The 12,409-nt window shown below is 38.3% G+C and overlaps 1 protein-coding gene across 1 annotated transcript in view; it reads right to left on the bottom strand.

Annotated features, from left to right (window-relative positions):
* Positions 1-712: 712 nt before the first annotated feature.
* The window catches only part of LOC108572650 (tyrosine-protein kinase transmembrane receptor ROR2-like), a 21,437-nt gene continuing 9,740 nt past the window's right edge, over positions 713-12,409 (bottom strand). The window contains exons 3-4 of the mRNA XM_017934911.1: positions 1,178-1,388; positions 713-898 (exon numbers count right to left, since the gene is read on the bottom strand). Coding sequence (XP_017790400.1) covers positions 713-898; positions 1,178-1,388 — 397 coding nt within the window. The remainder of the gene's footprint in view (positions 899-1,177; positions 1,389-12,409) is intronic.

The raw sequence follows: 12,409 nt of genomic DNA on the forward strand, positions 1-12,409 counted from the left end.
AAAAAAAAAAAAAAAAAAAAAAAAAAGAAAGTGGTCAGAGTAGGAATTTCGGTGCTTTCTTTTTTTCTAAGCAGAATCACGCCACCCGAGGGAATCAATTTCCCCTCACGTTCTCGGCGAGCAGACGTCAAAGGGGAATTTCGATGAGTCGAATTGACAGTTTTACGATCCCCCGTTAAAGCTTACTGTATTTCGCCCGTCTCCGCTCGTGATCACGAAAAGCTTTTCTTCGTCATCGTGGATACTTACTCCGAGATGGTGACACGTTCTCACGTCGACTTAATTCGTACACATTGACGGAGCAACGGGGATACACGCTTTTTTAACGCGAATCAAAAATTTTATTCAAAATCGTGCCTTTGAAAGTAACAAAAAATAAATCTACACTTCTCGTTAATTTTAATATTATTATTTTAATTATCGTTTTTTAACGCGAAACGAAAATTTTATTCCAAATTTCCCGCCTTTAAAAGTAACAAAAAGTAAATCTACATTTCTCATTAATTTTAATATTATTATTTCAATTATCACGAATGAGTATATTTCTTCAAATTTTCATTTCGTACTTCAAATTTTTTTAGTTCGTTTCGAACTCTTTCTGTTTTATCCACTGTTCTAATTTCTGTCTTATGTTTGTCCTTTAATTTTATACTTCACTACATTTCCTTCCAATGTTATTAATTCTTTTTTTTAATCGTAGAGATAGATCTTTTTACAAATATGTAGGTATGTACTCACTATGTCTGTTTTTGGACGAATCAACTCGAAGAGTTCCTTCACTTTGGATCTGATCCTTTCCATTTGATACACGGCAAGTGTAGAATCCTACGTCAGAGACGTCTAAGTTGACGATCTTTAGGCGACTTCCGGCGATGTTCTTCGCCGCGTGTTCGTGTGCCTGAAAAATCAAACCATTTTGTCCTTTTTCTTTATCCATTTTATACGATTAACACGTTTACAATTTTTATTCGTACGGTGGCTATAGAGCAATATTCATATTTTTATACAAAATTATCGTTTCCTCGTTTAATTCGAGTTGGCAAATTCTGACAGAAAATTTGAAAGAATGTTGAATATAGACAATCACTCAAAACGATCGAATTGATGAAAGATCAGAATTATTTCAAGCATTAAAAACGTTAAGAATTTTTAATTACGGTTACGTCGGTAGTTTTACCTGCGCGTGTATCTTCTTAATAGTAATTTTAGGACGTTTTTCTTCTAGAGGTGCTTCGTTCTTGAGCCATTTGATTTTAGTCGGCGGTGGATCACCGACGACTTCGCATCGCATGTGAGCTACACCACCAGCGTCTTTCGAAATATTCGTTAGCGTGCGTATGAACTTTAGCGTACCACTTTTCGCCCCGGATACAGCCTCCACGTCAGTTCTGTAAGTGAAAGTAGAAAATTAAATAGTAATTAAATCGTGATCCCAATTTTTTTCTCAAATTTTACTCTTGCCGTTTCGAAAAAGATCAGTATCATGAATAGAACATTTTTCTTCGTTGCTACGCTTTTCTGCAAATTCTCGAAATTAGGAATTTTGTTACCGAAGCCTGAGCAATTTTGCCTAACTTTCATTTGGGGGTCAGTATCACAAAAAAGAAAAAGTTTCTGTGTTGATGAAACGGGTGTTGCAAATTTAATATTGTGAATGCAATATTTTTCCAAAAACTTTTGAATTTAGAAATTTTGTTATTTAACCCTTCAAAATCTGAGAAATTGTTCCTCAACTTTCATTTGGGAGTGAATATCTGAAAAACAAAGTTCCACCGAGTTTAGTTATTCAAAATTTTTATAAACGGGTGAATTTCAGATTTCAGGAATTGAAAATGTGAGTGAGTCCTCAAAGGGTTGACACACATCGCATATTGCAAAATATAAAAAATTGAGACGTAACAATATTAATTGTCGCAGTAAGAAAAGAAAGAATTAGTTAATATTTTTAGATGAAGAATTTCAGGGGCGGTAGAAACTTCTCGAACACTCGTTAGAGCACTCTCATTGAAATGTACGAGCAACATGTTGTCGCGAGAAATTGACCAAAGAACTCTCAGGACGCGGGTTAAATTTTTTATCGGCTGCCGGTTTACATGGTCCGTTTAGCATGATTACAGGCATAGAAAGGCGCGTCGTATGAAAATTCAACGATTATTATGCCTTGTAGTTAGATTTTTACAACGTGTAAGTCGCTTCACCGGGAAAAATCTTTCCCGCGATGGCTCGGAATTTGTTACGACGCCCGTTACACCTGCATATTACAGCGTGCAACGTCGTTGAAAGCCGTTTATTAAAATGCTCGTTGAATTGCGCCACTGCGTAACGCTTCGTAAAAAGGAAATCGACAAGCTGTGCGAGTTACGAAATAAGAGTAAGAATTTTCAAAAAATTGGCAGAGAAATGTTTTCAACGTTTAAAAATATAGAAAAATATTTTAATATTGAGAAAATTAAATTACACCTCTTCGCCAAAGTCAGCATAATTTGTTTTTTAGTTATAGGAATATTTCAATATTTAACAAAATAGGAAAATATTACAATGTTGAGAAAATTAAATTACAGTTTTTCGTCAACTCGGTATAAACAAAAGTTTCAATATTAAAAGAATAGAAAAATATGTTAATATTGAAAAAATTAAATTACACTTCTTCGCCAAAATTACCGAATAATGTTTATTAAGATCTCATTAATTTTCTAGCGACTCTTCAGGTTTCCTTTAGACTCAGCAAATGTGAAGTAACACTTACGAGCCACAGTGTCCATACGAAAGCTAATTAAATTAAACAAGCTTATTTCATCGCAGTTAGAATTCCCCAAAGTGCCCAGTAAATCAAATTACTCTGAAATATATTTGAAATAAATTTTCCAAAGTATCCAGCAAAATCTATCTGAAATATTTTAAACCCGAAAGCAAAGAGAACAGCGAAAATTAAGATAGCAGTAGACTAAAAGTCAATTCTACTCCTACTTTTCAATATCGTCCAACTTACACGCACCACTCCATCGAGCCCTCGAGAAATTACAATAAACCATAATCGAGAAGGCCCGAAAAACGTGTAATTTTTCAGGCTCCTCGAGCACCGGTCCTCCATTATATATCCTGCGCGGTTCGAAATTCAATTGGAGGTCCATTGGCACGTAACGTCGACTGGAAATTTCAGGGTGAATTTAATCTGGCTCGAATAACCGAAACACAAAATACACTTCATCCACACCCACACTGGCGTGTGTAGCTTGTTAAATCATAGTCACCTCTAACCGTGCCAATGAGACTGAATTGATTCATTGTTCGAGGCTGTTAAAGATAGATAGAGAGAGAGAGAGAGAGAGAGAGAGGAGAGAGACAGTGAACGAGAGCTCTTCGAGCAATGGACACTGCCTCTGTGTCCCTGACGAATTTTTATGCAACGACGATCCTACGTCAGATGCCCTCAGGGCAACTAGTGTTTCCACCCACATGCAGATCGATCTCTCTTCTCTCTGGAGCCACTTCGTGCAGCCTCGCCGCTAACAATGTAACTTTAAAACGAAGGGGATCATTAAAGGAGGCGAGTTTTCGGGCTGGCTTGCTCCAGCTGAAAGTTTCGCCTGATTGACGAAGGAATTTTGATTATGCCAATAACGCGGCACCGCCGGAAGGCAGCTGGCTTTACTCCTCGAAGGAAGTCTCGGCGGGGTATATTTTCTTTAATAGATACTTGCTATCCTTTGTTTCGAATTCTTCGCAACATTTTATCTGGAGATTTTTGCTATGGCTGCGCGGGTCAGAGGGCACCTGACTGACACTTGTAGAGAATTATTTCACAATTTGACAATTGTTGATTTTACGAATTACAATTGTAGTCACAATGAAAATTAAGTTTACTACGAATTCATTTCTATTCACTTCACTTCAAAGGGTTAATAAATAGAGCGCGAAACGTTCAAAGGATTTCCTCATGCAAGAATAAAAAGGAATCGATTGTTCCGTATTGCTTATGACTACCTCAAACACACTCGTACTGCGTAATCATCAATAATTCATTCCAGATCTCCCTGTTCCCTCTTATCTCTCTTACAAGCAAGCAAGAAAAAAAGAAAAGAAAACTTTCTTCCCCACAAAAGGATTTTCCCCGCGAGAGCGTCTCTAACGTGATTCCCCGCGTAAATCACGCGGCGTGGCGAATTAACGCGTCGACGAGCGCGCGTTCACCAGAGGCTCGAGCAGACGAAGGAAGGAGAAACGGTGAAATCTTGGCCAGTCCATTTCCAGAAACACTCCGGTAAATAGCCGCGACCCCGGCGATCGTATATCACGGCCGCGATAAGGGGAAGTCCAGGCCGGGCTATGCATTATTTCGCGGCGCGACGCGTCGCGAGAGGGTGAGAAGAATAGGGTGCCAGTCCATTAACATATTCATACTTAATATTCCAGTCGCAGCGTCGCGCGACAACGTCCGCCATGCCGGATTTATATTGCCCTAATGTACGCGATTACTTTCTCTCCCCCGCCTATAGATCGACCGGAAGTCACGATTGATTGCAACTTCCACGAGCCACTTGTGCATCCTCCCTTCGCCATAGAAAGTGTCTTTGAATGTGGAGCCGTTTCTGACGAAAGTTGTCGCCATTTAGTTGGTTGGCGATGGGGAGATGTTCGTGTGGCTTTGGTTTTTTTTTTTTTTTTTTTTTTTTTTTATTTTGAAAAAAAAATTGTAGAAATTATGATGATTTAGTTATTTAGAGACTGGGTTCTTGGTTTTTATCTGGATTTTTCTGGGAGGAGTGAGAATGGTTTTTTCAAATTTAAGTTAACAGCTTTAGATTTTCCAAAAGTAGCTTTCCGAAAATTGTAAAAATTGTGATCATTTAGTTATTTAGGGACTTTGGTTTTTATCAGGATTTTTCTAGGAGTGAAAATGTTTTCTTTTTTTAATTCAAATGAACAGTCTTAGATTTTGGGACAAAAACTTTCCAAGAATTGTACAAATTATGATGATTTAGTTATTTAGGGACTGGGTTCTTGGTTTTTATCTGTTTCTTTTTTGGGAGGAGTGAAAATAATTTTTTAAAATTCGATTAAATAGCCTTAGATTTTTCGACAGTAACTTGTTAAGAATTGTATGAAAAATCGTAGAATTCTTCAACCCTTAATGAATTTTCGAGTGATTAAAAATTTGACATTTTATGTTACACGACCTAACAGTTGTTAGTTATAATTAGTTTCGAGTTGTTAGTGGTTTTATTGTATGAAAAAACTTAGGATTTTTCAACACCTGAGGGGATTAAGTATCCATTTCATATTACGTGACTTAATTATTGTTAAGTCGTGGCTGATTTGGAATTATTAGCAGTTTCATTTCGATATTTATATAAGGATTTGTGAAATTTTTTTTCCCTGAAAATGAATAATTTTGTATAACGTCTGATGGTAATGTAGACAAGAATTTTGCAGACAGACGTTCGTAAGTTTAAAGGGAAAATGATGCATAATAAGTTTAGTAACTAATATTATAATCATTTTGTTTCCAATTAAGATACAGTTTGCATAAACAATTTTACTATTATTTATATAAACGATTAATAATATTATTAATGAAAAATAAGAACCGGCGGTATGTAAGCACTTTCTACTACGCTAGCAGTGATATTTAAAGAAATTAATTATGCAACTCCCAGCACCGTGTAACATATATTATATCCAAATTATCGACTCTCTACTACATATGCAATTACAGGAAAATGCGAGACCGAGATATCTCGCGAACCACACGCAACATGTTAATATCGAATCTTTTAATTACCATACTCCACAGCAAAATGCAACTTTCTAGAAAGCAGAAACTCCCAAGCAATGCGTTGAAGAATTTCTTATTAAAACGAGCAAGCGAATATTTCGTTCATACAAAGATTGCTTATTAAAATTATCGTTTACATTATTTCTAGGAAATCGTAAAAATAGAAAGTGCTGCAAAATATTTCTGTGATAAAATATAAACATTCCCAAGCGTTAAAGAATTTTTTACTAAAAGTAGAAAGTGAATATTTCCTTGCAGAAAGTACCATTTTCGTTACTCACAGAAAGATTCATAAAAATAGAAAGTGTTGCGGAATATTCACTTAATAAAATACGAGCATAAAATTACAAACAGAAGGAGAAACGAAATATTTCATTTATATACAAATCGCTTACTAAAAATTACCATTTATATTATTTACAAAAAATCGTAAGGAAAGTGCAGCAGGATATTCGCAGTATAAAATACAAACGTAGAAACGAAACGAAGGGAAACAACAGTTTTTCAATTAACGTAGAACGCGTATATTCCACAATTAACCCGAGCAAAGTAGCATTCTAATTTCGTCTACATTTCACTGTCGCAATTCATCGCGAAGTTTTGTCCTCCGAGTGTTCCTGGCACTCGTGTCAACGTTACAGGCTTCTTCATTGACACAACAATGAACGACGATCGTTGGAAAAGGGCTTTTCAATTCGCCACGCACGTCAGACGCACAGCAATATCTCTCTGAGAAACGAGAACTACGCGCGCGGCAATTGTTGTCTCGCGATTAATTAAACTCCAGCCTGTGTTCGTGTCGTAAATTCCTTCTCCGTTCGTATCTTTGTCCCGCGAAACAATGACACGGTACGGCCAATTTTCTTTTCGATCAATTACACGTGGCTTCCTGTACATGTAAGTGCGTGTGTGCGTGCGTGTTTTAAAAGCTATCGTGTGAAATTCAGTCGGAAAGAAAACAAAAAAAAAAAAAATAAATAAAGAAAAACAGAGAAAATCGCTCTATTTTCAGACTTCCACGCGGGAAAACGGTTAATCGAATCTATCGGCCAAGTGCGCCGCCACGGTTCGCCTTTACTCGACTCACGGTCAATTTGAAATTCAATCGAACGTCGAGTTCGATCAAATAAATGAACTTTCGCGCTGGATGCATCGCATCGTTTCGCGTTTCTTTGCTAGTGGCCAGCGGAAAACTGCCTTCCATTGTTCGATGAATCTCCCGGTTCTCGGTTTAATGACGCTGTAATTGCGAGTTTTCGCATGAATGAATCTTTGGTTCGTTTGAAGTTTCTTTGTTCCTTTTTTCTTTTTCTCTTCTCCTTTTTTTCATCTGTGAATTTCCTTTTTGATACGGGTATTTAATAATAAAAGTTGTGTGTTAACGATACAATGCTTGTGATGAGATGAAACGAGGTGAACGACGTTGAATGATGTTGAAGGATCAACGATAGTACAGTACCGTATCACCGAATTAAAGAATTTTCTATTTAACATTCGCGAAAATAAAACGCTAGAAATACAGTAATAAAAGTGATGTGATAACGATACAATGCCTGTGGTATGATGAAACAAAGTAAATCGCGTAGGTAAATGCGGTATTACACTGTTATCGATGTTGAAGGATCAGCGATAGAATTAAAACCGCATCGTCCAATTGCAGAATTTTCTATTTAATCGCTCCGAACCGCGTTTCACAGTATATCAACGACGAAACCCGCCAATATTAGCAACTCTGTCTCTCAAGCATCACGAAACTGTCACAGTACGCCGTAACGTGGGGACTTCTTAGGTATCGAGCTCTAGTGGAGCGACGCGTGGTTACGCAAACCGGAAGTTACCCCTTGCGTGAGGAGGCAATCACCAGGTTTGCAGTGGCCCGGCGTTCAATGCATGGACACGCGTTTCTGTGCCACGCGTGTGTTTACACTGCGGTACGTGATTGCACGCTCCTGCCGTGCCGGGGTAACTAACCCCCGCTGGTTATTGAATATAAATCAAGCTGTGATCAGTAAGTCATCGGCAAGTTCCGCTGCACCTGCGGCCCGCAGCGTTCACCGTGCGTTCTTGACGTCCACGGATCGCTGAAATTGTTCGTGATATCGGGAATCTCGTAGCTCTGTTCTGGTGCTGACGGCGATCGTTGAAAGGCACGATCTTCGGTTGGATTGACGAAAGGAACAGAGGAGGATAGCTACGAGACTGTACAGCGATGTGGGTAGTTTGTATCGAGGGATCATGGGTAGGAATATCGAGCGTGTTTGTTACCTCGCTGCGTGCAAATGTTGACACCTTCACCCGTTTCACGGCGGCACGCGTCAGACAAAAAGTCCTCGTTGTGTACCCGAGGAGACGGTGTTAACCCTTTCGCTATGGCAGGTTTTAACGCGTAACTGACGGTAATTTGTTTGCTGCAAAATTTGTTATCTTGGACGTATCGTTTCATAATTCGGTTTGTTGTCAATTGAGATGGAAGTGGGTGAAGGACGAAATTAAGTATTAAATTAACATCTTGCTGTATAATAACGAGTTAGACTCGCGACACAGATTTTGGTCAAGATCTGATAAAAACAGTTATATCGGTAAGAAAAATTAATTTTATCTCCAATTTTTGGTTTAATTAGCGAAACTGAAGATTGTCAAATTTAATTAATCCACGATACATCAGTTTTTTTTACTTAATGTAGTACTAAAACAGTAAATAGCCGACGCTTAGGTGCATAGTCAGGAAGGTAAATCGTACGTCAAGGAGTTAAGGTGGAAATGCTTCAAAGATTCTTCTAGTGTGACTCGAATCGGCTCAAATCGATCCACGAGATTAGAAGGGTTAAACGAAATTGGTCTTGCGACGGAACACTTGATATTTGACACCAAGTTTCAACTCTCTATCTCTAGAGGTGAAATATAGCAAAAGCGAAAATTGTTATACATTTTTCTTCAATTTTTCTTCTTCGGTGGTACATGCAAAAATTCTGATATATTCTAGATACCCAGACGTATATCAAGAAATTTTCTCAGATTTTTCCCTCGCAAATCGCAGTTGCAAAAAATTAAGTTGCGATTTTTCCGAATAATCGCGGGGCGATTCACGGTTGTTTCTTTCTTCTTTTATTTAGCCGGCCACCCTTTTCCTGTCGTCTCGGTCGATTTTATGCGCTGCCATTAAGGGATTATCAAATTACCGGGGATGGATGGGGGGCGGAGTAGGAGGACAAAAAGTTACGCTCAGGAAGTTTCGTAAAATTGAAATCACCGGTGCATGCGTTAACGAGGTCTCGTCGGTTTTCGACGTCAAACGACACGGGACGAAATTAACAGCGTCCGCGAAATTCGCCGTAAGGGCAGCAACGGGGGACGGCAAGGGGATGGCGGAGGTCTGAAAAAGACCTGGCCAGTTCCTCCGTGTGTTTACCATGCAAAGTAATTCTATGCATTTTGAGGAGGCCGGCGTTTATCAGCGGAACCGCTGACGCGTCACTCTTACCCTCGTAACTGGCGAATTCTACTCGATAAACGCGTGAAAATTGTCAGTTACAGCGGAAAAATAAAGAAAACAACGTTGCGGAAGAACGAAGGGTTTGTGGAAAAAACAATTGTTTTATCCTTTAGATAGAAGAGCTTTGGTGGTATGTGACGTGTATTAGAAGCATTTTAATTATCGGAAATTTTGTGATTCTTTTGATAATTTTAATTAGGTAGAATTTTTACGATTCTTTTGACAATTTTCATTATTAGAATTTTTGCGATTCTTTTAACAATTGGAATAGTTGTTATTATCAGTTCAATTCGAATAATCGTTTCGTAATAATAATTCTAATTAATTCAATGTTAATTAATTCTGTAATTCTCTATAATTCTATAATTCTAATTAATCGTTTCGTAATAACAATTCTGTTTATTCCGATTATTGAAATTTTTTAAATTTATGGTGTTTTTCAGGTTGCTTCTTTGAAGGCTTGAAATATAATATGTTTGATACCTAATCGAATTTGTGGTTTCTGTAAAGTTCCAAAATTCCATTCCTTCTTTCATAATTCTAATTATCAGTTGAATTAAATTAATTATTTTGTAATAACAGGTAGTGCTAATTAGTCCAATTCTAATTAATTCTATAATTCTAATTAATCACTTCCCAATAATAATTCTATTCATTCCAATTGTTAGAATTTTTTAAATTTATGCGTGTTTCAAATTGCTTGCTCGAAGGCATAAAGTACAATATCTGCCAAATACCTAACCAAATTTATGGTTCCCGCGGTGTTAACCAAAATTCCATAACCAATCAGTAGCAGTAAAAAAGCAGTATTTAACAAATTTCCTTTCGTAAAAGAAAAAAAAAGAAGGAAAAGTCGCGAAAGATATACAACAGTGTGGCGGGAAAAAAACGTATTAATTTTGCCGACGTTCGTGATGAAACGCGGTAGCACGGGGCGACCTCGCGAAACTTTGGCGCGTACATGTCGTCGACGATCGTAAATATCGTTTATTAAACGACGGCGACCAGTTAAAATTTCAACGCGCTTTACAAAGGCCGTGGAACGTGTGAAAATTATGTAACAGCTAGGATCAATTTTCCAGCTTTTACACGTTCCGTCGCGTTATCACCGGGCCCCCGCTTTATCGTTCGCGATTTTCCATAAAAATTGTGCAATTTTTCATTCTGAAAAAGCCGAGCGGTGGAAGGGGGAGGTCCTTAAAAAATCAGCATCGTTTGATTGAAAATTGGAAAATACTGAGTGCACGGCCTTTAAACTGTTGGAATTTTGTGTTAAATAACGCGAAGATAAAAATACATCGATAGTGTAGCGATAAACTGTTTATAACTGCACAGGTGTGTATATTCGGCTGGTTGGAAGTTTATTCGTTGACTTTGAAAATATCGCCTTTTCCCCGAAGCTTTCGTAAAAATATTTGGGCAATTTGTTTTATTAGAGTCAGTGTTCTATTTATTGTTCTTGGGAAATTAATTTCTTCCAAGTTCAGAGAAACGAACGGAGAAATAATAGCTTAACAAAATGAACGAATGGGAACGTTAATATTTTAAAAATAAAATATGCAAAGTAAGAATGAAGTATGGTCAGAAATTTAAATAGTTGAAAAAAGTGATCGATGGATGTGCAAGAATTTTAATATTATATCTCATTTGATTTTTTCATATTTTTTTTTAACAGTTAAACATACACTTTCCACTTTCAATTTTCATCTCCTTTCCAAAGAAATTAGTCTAATTCCACCAACACTAACAATATATTCTTGGATTAACTGTTCATTCATCACACTCCTCCGCCATTCTTCCAGAACAAAGAAAACAGTAATCCTACTTGTCCTTCGCCACGTGATAATCCTAACACAGGATCATCGAATGAATCATTGTCAATCAGGAAATTTTTCATCCAGAATAACCTTTTGTCAATTTATTCACAGGACACTCTGTATATCCCTCCAAAACATGCATCACTTTTACCATTATCTCTAAATATCTAAAAAATCGAAACACACAATTTTTCCAACAGAATGACAATTATTTCACTCCAAATCTCTCATACACTTGCCACTTCAAATTTTCATCTCCTTCTGACAAAAACTTCTCTAATTCCATCCAACACTCACGCTGTATTCCTTCGCATTATACACAATAGACAATTATTTCATTCGAAACCCTTGGTGCACTTTCCACTCGAAACTCTCTCATCTCCTTCCTAAAGAAACTTCTCTAATTCCACCAACACTCACGCTGCAATCTTCAACGAACTATTCTCCATTCATCGTGCTCCTCCGTCGTTCTTCCAGAACAAAGAAAACAATAATTCCACTTGTCGTTCGCCGCGCAACAATCTTCGTACACCCTAACACGCAGGATCATCGAATGAATCATTGTCAATCAGGCGAACAACGGACGATGTTGTTTGTTACCCATGCGGAATTAAGTCCGACAGCCGGGCGGAGCGAGCACGCTCGCAAGTTCCACCCTCGCGGCGCGCGGGAAAAAAGGTGTTAAAACGTCGCGGGCGGAAAGAGGGTCGGCGAATCGTTAACAGTTCGACGCGCCCACCGCGTTACGTCACTTCCTTCGCTTGGCAGTTTTAAGCAGTCAGAAGACCGTCTCAGACAGGGATTAGGCGTTCGCTGGGTTTTCTATAAATAATGCAACGTTTAACCTCGCTCGAGGGATCGGTTTTGTCCTCTTCCTCTCGCTACCGCTACTCTTGTCCCCGGGAACGACGTTTTAAAGTCGCCATGCAAATCATCGAACACGGCCGCTACGTGGATTACCAACAAGTCAGCTTTTCGGCTGAATTTAGATGTACTCCTGGTGCCTGTTGTGTCTTTGGGAGACGTTGAACGGACGCCTGAGTAACTCGAGTGCGACAAGTTTATTTCTCGCGATGATTTATTGGTATTGTGCTGGAGAAATGTGAGGATCGAAGGCAGCTTTTCGGTGGATTGCAACGAATTGGTATAGTCGGTGGAAGAAGTACAGTATATTCTCCACAAGTGTCAGACCGCAAGGAAGCTAAACCTGACACTCGTAGAGTCAGGGACTACGTTTTCGAGTCTCAAGCCCGCCTTTGTAGTTTGTCGAACGTAGACAAGGACAGCGAATAAAAGATAAGCATGAAACGTGAGTCGAGGCAA

This window comes from Habropoda laboriosa, unplaced genomic scaffold (genome assembly GCF_001263275.1).
Source record: "Habropoda laboriosa isolate 0110345459 unplaced genomic scaffold, ASM126327v1 scaffold22, whole genome shotgun sequence".
In the NCBI taxonomy this organism is placed as follows: Eukaryota; Metazoa; Arthropoda; class Insecta; order Hymenoptera; family Apidae; genus Habropoda; species Habropoda laboriosa.